Source organism: Leptodactylus fuscus, chromosome 2 (assembly GCF_031893055.1).
Source record: "Leptodactylus fuscus isolate aLepFus1 chromosome 2, aLepFus1.hap2, whole genome shotgun sequence".
Lineage (NCBI taxonomy): Eukaryota > Metazoa > Chordata > Amphibia > Anura > Leptodactylidae > Leptodactylus > Leptodactylus fuscus.
This window is the reverse complement of record NC_134266.1, coordinates 281800649-281817697: the sequence shown is the minus strand read 5'-3', so window position 1 is coordinate 281817697 and position 17049 is coordinate 281800649. Positions and strand designations below refer to the sequence as shown.

Below are 17049 nucleotides of genomic sequence, written 5' to 3'. Positions count from 1 at the left end.
GTGGAGAGGTAACCATCGGAGGTATGGCCCCCTGGTGTGGAGGAGAAACCATCAGAGGTATGTCCCCCTGGTGTGGAGGGGTAACCATCGGAGGTATGGCCCCCTGGTATGGAGGGGTAACCATCGGAGGTATGGCCCCCTGGTGTGGAGGGGTAACCATCAGAGGTATGGCCCCCTGGTGTGGAGGGGTAACCATCGGAGGTATGGCCCCCTGGTGTGGAGGGGTAACCATCGGAGGTATGGCCCCCTGCTGTGGAGGGGCAACCATCAGAGGTATGGCCCCCTGGTGTGGAGGGGTAACCATCGGAGGTATGGCCCCCTGCTGTGGAGGGGCAACCATCAGAGGTATGGCCCCCTGGTGTGGAGGGGTAACCATCGGAGGTATGGCCCCCTGGTGTGGAGAGGTGACCATCAGAGGTATGGCCCCCTGGTGTGGAGAGGTGACCATCAGAGGTATGGCCCCCTGGTGTGGAGAGGTGACCATCAGAGATATGACCCCTGGTGTGGAGGGGTAACCATCGGAGGTATGGACCCCTGGCTATGGCAAACCAATTAATTTTAAGAAGACCCTGTTAGGGTAAGCCCCTACGGTCATGGCTGTCATTTTTCACATGCCTGTGCACTAAATTGAGCCCTCTGAGCTGGCGTTGGTTGCGGCTGGAGGGAGAGAGAAAGATATTCTTAAAAAAAGGCCTGTTTTTGATAACAATCTCTAGCTTCAAGGACCCTTTCTGATGATTTGTGCTTATCTTAGTGAAGATATGTGACTGCTTATATTGACCAACTCATGTTTCTCTTAAGGTTGCTAATAATGTGATACTGCCATTGTTGCAGTAGAGCGTCTATCGCAGCCAATTAGCGAATGAAGCCCAGCACTGCTTACTATGATAACCCCATGCTCTGTGTGCAGGAGTTATATAGGCCTATGCCCCCTCCCCCCTTCCTTGCGGAACGGGCAGCATCAGGATGGTGCTGATCCATGTCCAGCAAAGAGGAGAATTCCAGCTTCGAATTTCAGTTTGGGTGCCCTTGGGTCGGTGCATGCGGCTAAGGGTAAAGGTCATCAAGTGCTCTGACAATGATTGAGAGATGACAGGAGAGGGTCTCACTGCCTTCAGAGACTACGGTATCTCCAGCGGATCATGGGCTTCTTCTCATCATGCTAAGCATCATTCAATGGCTTGTTTTATTGTTGATGTGGTTGTGACCCATCAAACAACAATGGAGGGTTATTTCACTCCAGTAAGTGCCCTGGGGTTGCTGTAGTATCTGGAGAAGCCGCAGCACCACAAGTACTTATCTCTTCCCTTCTTTATACTCTCTATGTCTTTCCTTGCAGTGTCAGTGGGTATAGGGTTGCCAATGTATGTAAATCGACAGTTCTAGTTTTAGTGGGAGAGGTATTCCTAGCAGAGGTGTTATCTTGTACATGGTATATACATCTGTATCATGTGTATACAGTTACCACCATAAGTGGAACCTCACACCTCATAAGTGGGAAGTATATACTTCTGTGCAGAAATGGTTGGCAATTACATGTGTGTGGTATGGCGGTATCCCCATGTATACTGGTTTATGGCAATGTCAGTATTATAGTCCATTTCTCTTTACTAGTCTCTGACTACAGCCAGAACACTTTAGTTGCATCTTCAGCCACATTCATAGCTTGGTATTGTCGGGCAGGTAGTATGGGGACTTGTAGTATATAAGGTTTCTAGAGGCTGGTACATTCCTTATCAGTTTGATGGCGGTCGAGTCCATTTAAGGTGTCACATGGCCTCTTCAATGGCAGTTGAGGAGTCCGGTGCAGGCAAGTTATTGTGGACTTATAATAACTAATAGAGGAGGGTAAACCTCATGGTGGTGACAGGCTGAGCTTTGGAAATGGCCGCCAGAATGATGTCGGAATAGGAACATCATCCAGGGGCGAGCACAGGGGGTAAGCTCAGGGTCGTTGGTGCCCTTAAAGTGTACCGGCTCTGCTAGAGTTGCAAGCCAGAGCGTGCTGCCCCCTTTATTTATTGCTGTCTGGCCGGGGGATGTATGTCAGACAACTTGAGATTCCACAGTATCTGTGAATCCCAATGGTCTAGCACTTCACCTGACTCCTTCTGTCATTATTTTACTTCTGTGAGTTTAATAAAGCTGTGGCTATTTTGACACCCAAAATAAAGTGTTTTGTGCATTTATTCCAAAGTCATTATTTACCGTAGTTTGGGTGGTTTTAGGAAGGAATGAGGGACATCTCATATCCAAAAGTCATGCGCCTCTTCCCAGCAACCCACCATCTCCCAGACTTTTGAGCACAGGCAAAAGTACAGCGCTACCCAGCCATATGCACAAGTCTTGAACGCGCACATCTCCAAACTCCTGGCACAGGAGATGTTGCCGTTCCGGCTTGTGGAAACTCAGGCCTTCCGTGACCTGATGGCAAGTGCAGTACCATGCTATGCCGTCCCTACTTCTCCCGGTGTGCCGTCCCCGCCTTGCACCAACACGTGTCACGCAACATCAGGCGGGCCCTAAGTTCCACGCTTTGCACAAAGGTCCACTTGACCACCGACACGTGGACAACTGCATGCGGACAGGGATGCTACATTTCACTGCGGCACACTGGGTGATTGTAGTTGAGGCTGGGAGCGGGTCACAATCTGGGCCAGTCTACCTCGTCTCCCCACCCAACATTCCTGGCAGGGGCTCTGAAACAACATCTTCCTCCTCCGCTGTTTAATTGACCCCAGCTATGAGCTAGAAATGTTGCAGCACTGGCATGGGGAGATGTCAGCAGGCCGTGCTGAAGCTGATCAGCTTGGGGGACAGACAGCACACTGCCTCCCAGATGAGGGATGCCCTCCACGATGAGACGGCAATATTGTTTGAGCTGCTGCACCTGGGCCCAGGCATGGTCGTGTGTGATAACGGCCAGAACCTGGTAGCGGCTCTGGAGCTTGCCAACCTCCGACACGTTCCATGCCTGGCCCACGTCTTTAACTTAGTGGTGCAACGTTTTTTAAAGACATACCCAAATGTGCACGAGCTACTGGTGACAGTGTGGCACTTGTGCGCCCACTTTCGCAAATCTACAGTAGCCTTCTGCTAGCCTCTGAAGCCTCCAGCAACGCCTCCATCTGCCAGAACACCGGCTGTTGTGCGACGTCCCCACACTCTAGAACTCAACATATTATATGTTGAGCAGATTGTGTGAGCAGCAGAGACTTTTGATGGAGTACCATCTCCAAAACCCTAGGGTTTCTCAGAGTCAGCTCCCGCAGTTTCTGCACTGTGAGTAGCCATGGATGGCAGACTTATGAGAGATACTACGTGTCTTTGAGGAGTCCACCAAGAGGGTCAGCTGTGACGATGCACTAGTGAGTGTAACCACCCCACTCCTGTGTGTGATGTGAGAATCCCTCATCGTCATCAGGGATAAAACAGATCACATTGAGGTGTCAGGGATAGGAGCAGACCCATCACAACAGGAGAGTAGTTCCACACACCTGTCCGCTTCACAGCATATAATGACAGAGGAGGAGGAGGATGAAGATGTGCCAGATGATATGATTGTGACATATGAGGCTAGTGGGGAAGTTCAATGCGTCCCATTGCTGCAGCACGGATGGGGCGCAAAGGAGGAGGAAGAGGAGGAATTTTGCAGAAAAAGAGTGAATTTTGAGGTGGGGGCAGCGAAGTCATGCCAAGTAACACTCTGGCACACATGGCTGACTTCATGTTAGGGTGCTTTTTAAGTGACAAACGCATTGTCAAAATAATGGAGAGCAACTAATACTGGGTATTTGCAATCCTTGACCCCCGGTATAAAAATAACATCAGTTGCCACAAGCAACTGGTGCAGAATATGATGGAAATGGTTCCAGCAAGTGTCATTGGCGGCAGAGAGGAGAGTTCCTCCATGAGGTGAACAAGTGCCACCTGTTCCACACCCACAAGGGGCACATTCTCCAAGGTCTGGGACATGTTAATGGCACCCCCTCACCATTCTACCGCCACTGAGGGGCCTAATGTCACCAGGAGGGAGAAGTATAGGCGCATGTTGCAGGAGTACCTGTCCAACCACAGCCCTGTCCTCTCCGATCCCTCTGCACCCTACACGTATTGGGTGGTGAAGTTGGACCTGTGGCTTGAACTTGCACTATACGCCTTGGAGGTCCTGTCCTGCCGCCAGCGTGCTATCCAAAAGGGTCTTCAGCGCAGCCAGTGGCATCAGCACGGATAAGCGCAGCCGGCTGTCAGCTGACATTGAATACTGTGCTAAAAAAGCGAACTGCCACAACCAATTTTACACAAAAATATAACAAATTTTATTTAAATACATATTTAAAAAGGTATATCCAAAGAAAGAAATGAAGAAGTGGGGTGGTACAACCATACAGAACCATGAAGGTGTAATAAAGTGATGTTGCATTTATAAAAAGTATATGTCACTCCTATTATATATGTATAACAGCATGTGCAACATCCATTAATTTTGGAGTGCATATACCAAAGTTTAACTTAGTGCATGAATGATGTTTACCTATGGGAAGACCTCCATGTGATAAACTCGCCCCAACGTCGTCGATGTGGCTTCGTCAGGGGGAGAAACGTTATCAGCTGACATTGCCAACCAGCTGACTTTCATCAAAATGAACAGCCACTGGATAGACCCATCATTTTCATGCCCACCAGTGTCAAGCACCCCGACATGAACTGTCATGTGTGCGCTCGACCTCTACAATTCCTCCTCCTCCACCATCTGCGTTGCACAATTCTTCTACTAGGCTCAATCCACCCTGATTCCCCCAAACTGTTATGGTCTGGGCATCTCTGACCATGGACTGGCCCCTGACTGATAATTTCTCAGTCAAGTAAAATAGAAAACATAAAAAAAACCAAAAGTAATGAGCAGTGTGTAATATCTAATGTGTGATACTCCTATACCCGGCCTTGCACACTAGAAGTAGCCGTGGGCCCGACTAACTTGCCTGAATGGGCACGAACACAGCCGGAAAAATAACTCCCCTACCAGTGAAACAGAAATCTGACTAGTATCACATGTATGAGGAGAGGGAGATACAGAAAAGCCCCACCCAGGTGTCCGACTGGACAAACGGTGAATATGAGGAACACAAAGTATAGAGGAGAAAATAAATGTGACACACAGAAATCCTGACACTATGCAAAGGGATAGGAAACACAGAACTTATATCACACACAAAAACCCTACAAAAATATCCAAACCTCTGAACAGAAAACAATCTAGGGTTCTCTGCGCCCGGAACAACTATGTTTGGATAAAGGAGCTCAATACTTAAGAAAAAGATCCAGATAGTGTGAACAGGCAGCTATGGAAGCTGAATGGGCCAGGACTGCGATGCAGATGAATTGCAGCTTCAGGCGGACAGACCATGTCTGGGACACAGGAACTGAAGATTAAGACCGGCAACTGACAGAATGTAAGGCAGAGTATAAATAGCCAAAAGCAGGAGTATAAAGAGGGCCAATTGGAAATCAGAACCACCTGAATAGAGTCCTAGCACAGCAGAGAAACATAACCCCTTCCAAGACAATGGTCAGCAGTGCAGCTCAAGCACAATCCATGCAAGAGTGCAACCGCCAAAACAGCATGCCCAGTATGAACACTCCCCTACTGCGCATCAATTCACAATTCACGTGCAGAATGCCGTTCTGACACTCTACACCTGAACCTACCAGGCTGAGACTGCAGAGACCGGGTCATAACATGACTGTCCTTTGATGAGGGGTCACCGAACCCTGAAAGACCGCACCTGGTTTATCCGGGAATCTCCGAAAAAACTCCTCCACCAGTCTATCCGCATGCACCTCAGAAGCCGGATTCCAAGAATTATCTTCAGGTCCTTAGCCTTTCCATTTAACCAGAAACTGCGCCTACACCATCTAGAATCCAAGATATTCTCCACTTCATATTCCAGATTACCCTCCACAAGAACTGGCTCCGGTGGAGACCAAGAAGGAATCATCGGAGGAAGGAACTTCTTTAGCAAAGACTTATGAAACACATCATGAATCTTAAATGAATCTGGCAGTTTCAAACGAAAAGAGACTGGATTGACCACTTGTGAAATGACATACGGGCCAATAAACCTGGGTATAAATTTGGGTGAGGGAACTCTCATCCGAATATTTCTTGCTGAGAGCCGAACTTTATCACCAACCTTGAAGTCCTCCCCTACAATTCTCTTACGATTAGCGGACCTCTGAGCCACCTCCTGAGATTTCTCCAGATTTTGTAGAGACATGTCCCAAATAGAATTCATTCTATCCGTCAGGGCACCAACCTCAGGGCAATCCGAAGAGAATGACTGACAAGAAGAGAATCTAGGATGATATCCCTGGTTACAGAAGAAAGGAGACACCAAGGTAGTGGAACTAGCGCGGTTATTAATGGCAAATTCAGCCAAGGGCAAGTATGAAGCCCAATCATTCTGATCAGCAGAGACAAAACAACGCAGGTAAGTTTCTAACGTTTGATTAGACCTCTCTGTCTGGCCGTTGGTTTCAGGGTGAAAGTCTGACGAGAAGGAAAGGGACATTCCCGTCTTGTTACAAAAGGCTCTCCAGAAGGTCGAGACAAATTGGGCCCCACGATCCGAAACAATATTTTCCAGAGCTCCGTGCAAACAAATTATGTTTTGCACAGAGTGGTACGAGATCTTTGGCTGCAGGGATTTTAGGCAAGGGAATAAAATGTACCATCTTAGAAAATCTGTCTACAATTACCCAGATAGCCGTCATACCCTGGGACCTGAAATCCATGGAGATAGGAGTCCATGGTCTACTGGGTAAAGGCAGTGGTGCCAACAGTCCTGCAGATCTGGAACGAGGCACCTTAGACCTGGCACAGATGTCACATGAAGTGACAAACTTTCTGACATCAGTAGACAAGGATGGCCACCAGAAATGTCTGTCAACTAAACCAAAATTCCAGGATGACCCGAAAGGATAGATGAATGAATCTCATCAATGACCTGATGGACCAAATGAGGAGGAACAAACAGTTTACCCTCTGGACAGGCATCAGGACGACCCTCTTGTTCCCTCTGAGCCAGATTCTGCATATCCAAATAGCAGAGACAATAACTCCCTCCAGGAGGATTGGGCCAGAGTCACAGGAAGGGGACTGGGACGCCAAAAAACTTCTGGACAAGGCGTCTGGTTTCTCGTTCTTGGAACCAGGCACAAAAGAAACCACAAAATTAAACCTTGTAAAAAACAAGGCCCACTTAGCTTGCCTCGGATTAAGTCTCTTTGCCGACTTCAGAAACGTCAGATTCTTGTAGTCAGTAAGGACTTGAAATTGATGCTTAGCACCCTCCAGGAGATGGCGCCATTCTTCAAATGCCCATTTCATCGCCAGGAGTTCTCTATTGCCTCCGTCATAATTTCTCTCTGACGTAGAGAACTTCCGAGAAATATATGCACAAGGATGAAGGCGTGAAGTACTCGGGTTCCTTTGAGAAAGAACCGCTCCTGCTCCTATATTGGAGGCATCAACTTCTGCAATGAAGGGAAAGTCCAGATCCGGCTGTCTAAGGACCGGAGCTGTCTGGAAGGCTTCCTTAACCCTTTCCCGCCGATGGCATTTTTTGATTTTCGTTTTTGATTCCCCTCCTTCTAAACCCCATAACTTCATTTATTTCTCCGCTCCCAGAGCCATATGAGGTCTTAATCTTTGCGGGACAAATTTTTCTTCATGATACTACCATCAATTATTCTATATAATGTACTGGGAAGCTGGAAAAAAAAATTCTGAATGGGGTGAATTTGAAGAAAAAATGCATTTCTGTGACTTTCTTACGGGCTTCGATTTTACGGCGTTCACTGTGCAGCCAAAATGACCTGTCCCCTGTATTCTGTGTTTCGGTACAATTCTGGGGATACCAAATTTATATGGTTTTATTTACATTTTAACCCCTTCAAAAAATTCCAAAACTGTGTTTAAAAAAAATGTTTTCTAAAAGTCGCCATATTCATATGCATAGGGCGTCTTTTTTTGTGGGGGTGGGTGTACTTTTTAGTTCTTCTTTCGGGAATTGCTATTGCTTTGATCACATTTTATTCAAATTTTGAAAAACAGTGAAAAAAAGGCGGTTTGGCACTTTTGACTATTTTTCCTGCTACGGCGTTTACTGAACAGGAAAAATATTTTTATAGATTTGTAGAGCGGGCGATTTCGGACACGGGGATTCCTAACATGTATGTGCTTCACAGTATTTAACTACTTTTATATGTGTTCTAGGGAAAGGGGGGGATTTGAATTTAATACTTTAAAAAAATGTTTTTGTTTTTTTTGCATTTCTTAGACCCCACCCCCTAGGGGTCTTGAACCCCAGGGGGTCTGATCACTAATGCAATGCATTACAATGCTAATGCATTGCAAAAAATCATCAATTCTTTTGCAGGCTGCATACACCAGCCTGCAAAAGAAAGTGAATGCAGACCGGCTGGGAGCTTTTACAAGGCTCCCGGCTGTCATGGAAACGTGACGTTGGCCCTGGAGCTTGCTCCAGGTGCCGGCGATCACCGGCAAAATGGCGGCACCCATGCGCCGCCGGGAAAATGGCGCCTCCGGCACCTTTGACCACGTTGCCGGAGGAGTTAACTCCAGTTGTCTACTGTGTAAAGCAGTAGACACCCGGCAGCTATGGCGGCCGCCTGGCTCCTGGGCGGTCACCATAGTTGCACACCCGGCATGTGCCATCCTATTACGGCGGATGTCGGGAAAGGGTTAAGCAAATCAAAAGAACGGATGGCTTCAGGAGACCAGTTCTCCAAATCTGAACCTTTTTTTGTCTGATCAGTCAGAGGCCTAGCAATTAGGGAGAACCCCTTAATAAACTTCCTATAAAAATTAGCAAAGACCAAATAACTCTGTAGGGCTTTTAAGGAAGTAGGCCGAACCCAATCCCGGATTGCCTTAACCCTGTCTGGGTCCATCTAAGCTAGTGGGAGTCAGAACATACCCCAGAAAGGTAACCTCCTGTACCCCAAAAAGACATTTTGGACCTTTGACATACAAATGGTTGTCTTTAAGAACCTGAAAAACTGACCTGACATGCTGAACATGTGACTCCCAAGTAGGAGAGTATAGAAGGATATCCTCCAAGTAGACAACCATGACCTTTCCCACATACTCTCAGTACAAATCCTTTACCAAAGACTGGAATACAGCAGGTGCATTTGACAGCCCAAATGGCATCACCAGATATTCGATGTGACCCTCTGGAGTGTTGAAAGCGGTTTTCCACTCATCACCCTCTTTAATTCTAATAAGATTATATGCACCTCACGGGTCTAACTTAGTAAACCAGCGGGCACCCCAAACTTGGTTAAACAGATCAGAAATCAGGGGCAGAGGGTACTGATATTTGACTGTGATTTTATTCAACTGCCGATAGTCTATACAAGGTCTCAAGGAGCCGTCCTTCTTAGCCACAAAAAAGAACCCCGCACCCATAGGTGACACAGAGGGGCGGATATGACCTTTTTCCAGACTCTCCTTGATGTAATCTTTCATGGCTTCATGTTCGGGCAGAGACAAGTTAAATATCCTTCCTTTTGGATATTTGGCCCCGGGAAGCAGTTCAGTGGCGCAGTCATATTCCCTGTGAGGAGGGAACTTTTCAGATTGAGATTTGGAGAAAACATCAGAAAAATCAGATAAATAATCAGGAATTTGATCTCCGTCAGAAAGTACAGAAGACAAGCAGAGATGAGAGGGTGGCCCAAGTCTAAGCTGAGGATTGGACGTCACTGGAGGGCGTTTTAGACATTGCGAGATGAGATGACCTGGATCTCCGCAATAAAAGCACATTTTAGTTTTACGCCGATAGTCCATTCGTTGTTCGGGAGTTCTGTAATTACCTACTTGCACGGGCTCATGAACATCCTCATTTATAGACGGTAACTTTGAGTTGTTTGTTCTCTGGCGTAATCGGCAATGTACCTGTATGGCCAAAGACATCGAATCATTCAAAGATTAAGGGTGCATTCACACGGAGTAACGTGCCGTGACCTGGATCAGACAACCCTTTTTGGAAATGGCTGCCAGCGAGGAGTCATTCCTTGTAGTCTGTACCGACCACTTTCTAAATTTCCGACAATATAATTCCGCATTATCAGAGCCCTGCTGTAGATTAATGGGAGCGAATTCAGCATCAGGTTCAGAATAAATTAACCCAAGACTCTCAAAAAATGAATCAGGATTTAGCAAAGCTGGGTCATTAGGAAGCAAAGAATCCGCCATTGCTGGGCATCACCTCGCAGCCAGGAGATGATGACCTGAACCTGTTGCTGAGGCGTTCCAGCAGAGCGAGTTTTAACAGAGAAATAAGTCCGACAGGTATTCTTGAAACTGACAAACTGAGTATAATCTCCGGAAAAACAGTCCGGTAACTTTATTTTAGGTTCCACACATTGTGGCAAACCCTGAGACTCCAGAGCTTGCATACGCTGACCTAATTCCTGAGATGGGAGAGTCAGTCTCTTCACCTGCTCAAGGAACCAATAGCTTCAGCCATAGCAGAAAAATTTTGAAGGATCCCACGTCAAAAAAAAAAAAAAAAATTCCAATAAAAAAGGTCAGCGCAGTTTTTCAGGCTGGTCTTACTGTTATGGTCTGGGGATCTCTGACCATGGACTGACCCCTGACTGATAACGTCTCAGTCAGGTTTAAAGAAAAAAAAAACATACAAGAAAAAACAAAAATCAGGAGTCTGAGCAGTTTGGAATACTAGTGTGTATACTCCTATACCCGGCCTTGCACAACTAGAAGTAGCCGTGGGCCCGACTAACTTGCCTGAGTGGGCGCGGACACAGCCGGAGAGATAACTAGCCTAATAGTGAAACAGAAAGCCCTGACTAGTATCACATGTATGAGGAGAGGGAGATACAGCAAAGCCCCGCCCAGGTGTCCAACTGGACAAACGGTGATAATGAGGAACACAAAGTATAGAGGAGAAAATAAATGTGATACACAGAAATCCTGACACTATGCAAAGGGAGAGGAAAACAGAACTTATATCACACACAAAAACCCTACAAAAATATCCAAACAGCAAAATAAAGCTAGAGTTCACTGCACCTCGAACACTATGTTTGGAGAAGGAGCTCAATATAATATAGGATAGTGTGAACAGGCAGCTAAGGACACTGAATGGGCCAGGACTCAGGAGCAGATGGAATAGCAGCTTCAGGCAGACAGATCATGTCTGGGACATAGGAACAGAAGACTAAGACCAGCATCAGGTAGCATGCACAGAAAATAGTAAGGAGCAGGACTAGGAACCGCCCACAGCCTGTAAAGGTTTCAGCACTGCAAGGGACTTAACCCCTTCAGAGGCCAAGACTCACCAAGCACTGATCCACAGGGCAACTCATAACATGATCCACGCCCGAGTGCCACTGCAGAAACAGCACACCTAGCGTGAATACTCCCCTGCAGCACATCAGGTGATCCACGCGCCGAATGCGGTCCAGACACTCTGCGCCTGGACCCAACAGGCTGAGACCGCCAAGACCGGGTCATAACAGTAGACTCATTTTCTCATTTTTTTAAAAAAATCTAAATTTACTGGAATTCTATTCAATAAGTGCTGACTACAATGTGACACTGACGTCTGGTGTTTGTATTGGGATGTACCACAAGCATTGATGTCTGTCCTGGTAGCCAAGGAGGTGGATATAGGCCGTGCTGAAATCTACCCCAGCTCATAGCTCATGTCAGTAATCTGGTGTAAATGATGGTAAATGTGACCGGGCCTGGTCCATTGTCTTAGGACAATATGTGTTTATTGATTTCTCATGTACAAAGGTGTCCACAGCCTGTAAGTAAGAAGCCCCCTGTGCCCCATAATGTTACCTATAAAACTACATCTGCTCCTACAAAACACAAGCCCCATAGGAATAAATTGACTCAATTTTTTAAGTTATGGGTCTTCGAAAGCAGCAACAAATTATTTAAAAAAGTTTCTTTATTCTGTTTAAAAAAAGTAAAATCTAAAACAAAACATTTCTACATATTTGGTGTCCCCATAATTGCAGCGACATCATCATAAAGGGAAACATTATTTATGTCACATGGTAAATGGTGAAATTGTTGTTACATTTAATAAAAGTTCATCAATAAATTCCATCTATCCTGAAATGTTACTACTAAAAAATACAACCCGCACAAAAAACTAAGCCCTCATACAGCGACATTAATGGAAAACCGCTCAGTCCTAAAGGTCCAAACTAGAGGTGTCCTGCAGGTTATAGACTGATGGCTCATGTATCGGGGGGTCATCAATATCAGATCAGCGGGGTCTGACTCCTCACACAGCCAGGAGGATAAAATAATGCCGCTGTAAAAGAGTCAAGATTTCTAGTTCTAGTTTCTTCTGGATCTGAATTGAGCAGTTCATGTAAGAAAACCTCCGAGTGTATCTGAAGGAAAGCAGTTCTGTAAAGAAGAGACGATGAAGATTCCTGGAAGGCGACTCTGGGTGTAGTAATGGCTGGTAAATATACTTTATATCAGGGTCACATAGTTCATGATACCTATGTACAGAAATACCGGCAGTGACATCTTACTGGTTACACTTTACTGGGGAATTGTTCTTGTTTTGTGACTTCTCTCATGTATCTTAAGGGTACTTTGTAGGCTAAAACATTTCCCACATTCTGAGCATGAATATGGCTTCTCTCCTGTGTGAGTTCTCTCATGTATCTTAAGGTTACTTTGTAGGCTAAAACATTTCCCACATTCTGAGCATGAATGTGGCTTCTCTCCTGTGTGGGTTCTCTCATGTATCTTAAGGTTACTTTGTAGGCTAAAACATTTTCCACATTCTGAGCATGAATACGGCTTCTCTCCTGTGTGAGTTCTCTCATGTATCTTAAGGTTACTTTGTTTGCTAAAACATTTCCCACATTCTGAGCATGAATATGGCTTCTCCTCTGTGTGAACTCTTAGATGAGTCACAAGTTCTGATTTGTAGATAAAACGTTTCCCACATTCTGAGCAAGAAAAAGTCTTATCTTCTATGTGAACTTTCAGATGTTGTGTAAGATTAGATTTTGTGTTAAAACATTTCCCACATTCTGCACATGTAAATGTCTTCTCTCCTGTGTGGGTTCTCTCATGTATCTTAAGGTTACTTTGTCGGGTAAAACATTTCCCACATTCTGAGCATGAATATGGCTTCTCTCCTGTGTGGGTTCTCTCATGTATCTTAAGGTTACTTTGTTGGGTAAAACATTTTCCACATTCTGAGCATGAATATGGCTTCTCTCCTGTGTGGGTTCTCTCATGACCTGCAAAACTTGATTTGTCACTAAAACATTTCCCGCATTCAGAACATGAATATGGCTTCTCTCCTGTGTGAGTTTTCTCATGTCTCTTAAGATTACTTTGTTTGCTAAAACATTTCCCACATTCTGAGCATGAATATGGCTTCTCCTCTGTGTGAACTCTTAGATGAATCACAAGTCCTGATTTGTAGATAAAACGTTTCCCACATTCTGAGCAAGAAAAAGTCTTATCTGCTATGTGAACTTTCAGATGTTGTGTAAGATTAGATTTTGTGTTAAAACATTTCCCACATTCTGCACATGTAAATGTCTTCTCTCCTGTGTGGGTTCTCTCATGTATCTTAAGGTTACTTTGTCGGGTAAAACATTTCCCACATTCTGAGCATGAATATGGCTTCTCTCCTGTGTGGGTTCTCTCATGTATCTTAAGGTTACTTTGTTGGGTAAAACATTTTCCACATTCTGAGCATGAATATGGCTTCTCTCCTGTGTGGGTTCTCTCATGACCTGCAAAACTTGATTTGTCACTAAAACATTTCCCGCATTCAGAACATGAATATGGCTTCTCTCCTGTGTGAGTTTTCTCATGTCTCTTAAGATTACTTTGTTTGCTAAAACATTTCCCACATTCTGCACATGTAAATGTCTTCTCCTGTGTGTGAAGTCTTTGATGTTCCACAAAAGATGATTCTTGAACAAAACATTTCCCACATTCTGAGCATGAGAATGGCTTCTCTCCTGTGTGGGTTCTTATATGATCTACAACATGTGATTTTTGGCAAAAATGTTTCCCACATTCAGGACATGGAAATGTTTTTTCATCTCTGTCAGTTCCCTCATGTATGGAAGGATTAGGTTTCATGTCTGAGTTCATGGTTCAGAACCAGAAAAGATTTCCCAAGTCTACGTCCAGGTCTTCTTGTACCAATCTGTGATGATCTTCTCCTTTATATTCGGGGGGTGTCTATGGAGCCGCTCATCCAGTCACCGCCTGCAAAATGAAACAGAATTATCACATGTATATAGGATAATAATAATAATACATTTGTAAGCCCTCGCGGGCAGGGCCCTCTACCCCACTGTGCCAGTCGGTCATTGTTAGTATTATATCTACCTGTATATTCTGTGTATTGTATGTAACCCCCAAATGTAAAGCACCATGGAATTAATGGTGCTATATAAAAAATAAAAATAAAATAATAATAATAATAATAATAATATATAGCGCCAACATATTCCACAGCGCTGTACAAGTTGTAGGGTTCAAATACAGACAGATACATTACAAAGAAAGTCGTTTCACACAATGGGACTGAGGGCCCTGCTCACAAGAGCTTACAATCTATGAGATAGAGGGGATGACACAAGAGGTAGGAGGGGCGGCATTGCTTACACAGTATTCAGACAATTTTGTAATAGAGGAGACTGTCATTACACAAACAAAACTTTATGAGCCATCACCAGTCGTGTACTGTAACATGTGGATGGAGCTTGGACAAATAAAGTTAGCCTGAAAAGGCCTCATATCATGTGGGGTAATGTGGGAGCGGGGACAGAGGAGGGTTAGATTTTGGTGATTCTAATTACGGAAGGGGTTACATTAGGACATGTGATCGGCCGGTCTGATAAGATGTGTCTTTAGTTTGCGTTTGAAACTGTAGAAATTGGGAGTTAATCTGATTGTCCGGGGTAGAGCATTCCAGAGAAGTGGTGCAGCTCGGGAGAAGTCTTGTATACGAGCGTGGGAGGTTCTGATAATAGAGGATGTAAGTGTTAGGTCCTTGAGTGAGCGGAGAACACGGGTTGGGCGGTAGACAGAGATGAGGGAGGGAAAATAGGGAGGTGCGGCATTATGGAGAGCCTTGTGGGGGAGGGGGAGAACTTTATATTGTATTCTATAATGAATAGGCAGCCAATGTAGTGACCGGCACAGACCAGAGGCCTCGCTGTAGTGACCGGCACAGACCAGAGGCCTCGCTGTAGTGACCGGCACAGACCGGAGGCCTCGCTGTAGTGACCGGCACAGACCGGAGGCCTCGCTGTAGTGACCGACACAGACCGGAAACCTCGCTGTAGTGACCGGCACAGACCGGAGGCCTCGCTGTAGTGATCGGCACAGACCGGAGGCCTCGCTGTAGTGACCGGCACAGACCGGAGGCCTCGCTGTAGTGACCGGCACAGACCGGAGGCCTCGCTGTAGTGACCGGCACAGACCGGAGGCCTCGCTGTAGTGACCGGCACAGACCGGAGGCCTCGCTGTAGTGACCGACACAGACCGGAAACCTCGCTGTAGTGACCGGCACAGACCGGAGGCCTCGCTGTAGTGATCGGCACAGACCGGAGGCCTCGCTGTAGTGACCGGCACAGACCGGAGGCCTCGCTGTAGTGACCGGCACAGACCGGAGGCCTCGCTGTAGTGACCGGCACAGACCGGAAACCTCGCTGTAGTGACCGGCACAGACCGGAGGCCTCGCTGTAGTGACCGGCACAGACCGGAGGCCTCGCTGTAGTGACCGGCACAGACCGGAGGCCTCGCTGTAGTGACCGGCACAGACCGGAGGCCTCGCTGTAGTGACCGGCACAGACCGGAGGCCTCGCTGTAGTGACCGGCACAGACCGGAGGCCTCGCTGTAGTGACCGGCACAGACCGGAGGCCTCGCTGTAGTGACCGGCACAGACCGGAGGCCTCCCTGTAGTGACCGGCACAGACTGGAGGCCTCGCTGTAGTGACCGGCACAGACCGGAGGCCTCGCTGTAGTGACCAGCACAGACCGGAGGCCTCGCTGTAGTGACCGGCACAGACCGGAGGCCTCGCTGTAGTGACCGGCACAGACCGGAGGCCTCGCTGTAGTGACCGGCACAGACCGGAGGCCTCGCTGTAGTGACCGGCACAGACTGGAGGCCTCGTTGTAGTGACTGGCACAGACCGGAGGCATCGCTGTAGCGTCTAGCCTGATAGATGAGCCTGGCCGCTGCATTCAGAATAGATTGGGAAACGGAGAAAACGAACTACTGGATAAATGTACAAAATATCAAAATTTTATTGAAAAAGAACACATACAAAAATAGTTAAAAGGTGACTAATATCACAATACCGCACTTTCAGTCTATCATTTGCGGGCTCTGTTTCTTCCCCTCTTATTTTGCTGTTGGGGTTCCTCAGGGCTCAGTCCTAGGCCCCCTGCTGTTTTCTCTCTACACAGCCCCCATTGGACAAACCATCAGGTACCATCTTTATGCTGATGACACCCAATTATACACATCTTCCCATGACATCACCCCTGCACTCATACAGAACACCAGTGACTGTCTCTCTGCTGTCTCTAATATCATGTCCTCGCTCTATCTGAAACTAAATCTCTCTAAGACTGAACTACTACTGTTTCCACCATCTAATAGATCTGTCCCTGATATATCCATTGCAGTCTCAGGCCTTACTATAACTCCTAGGCAGCATGCCCGCTGCCTCGGGGTCATGTTTGACGCAGACCTTTCCTTCACCCCTCATGTTGAATCACTCACATGTTCATGTCACCTCCACCTCAAAAACATCTCCAGAATACACCCTTTCCTCACCAGAGATACACTAAAGACACTTATTGTCTCTCTGATTCATTCTCGCCTTGACTACTGTAACTCCTTACTAATCCGTCTTCCCCTCACTAAACTCTCCCCTCTACAATCTATTCTGAATGCAGCGGCTCATCTACCAGGCTA

General features: G+C 46.5%; 1 protein-coding gene across 1 annotated transcript in view; it reads right to left on the bottom strand.

Annotated features, from left to right (window-relative positions):
• The window catches only part of LOC142196121 (uncharacterized), a 530658-nt gene that overhangs the window by 402738 nt on the left and 110871 nt on the right, over positions 1 to 17049 (bottom strand). The window contains 1 exon segment of the mRNA XM_075266346.1: positions 12676 to 14145. Coding sequence (XP_075122447.1) covers positions 12676 to 14145 — 1470 coding nt within the window.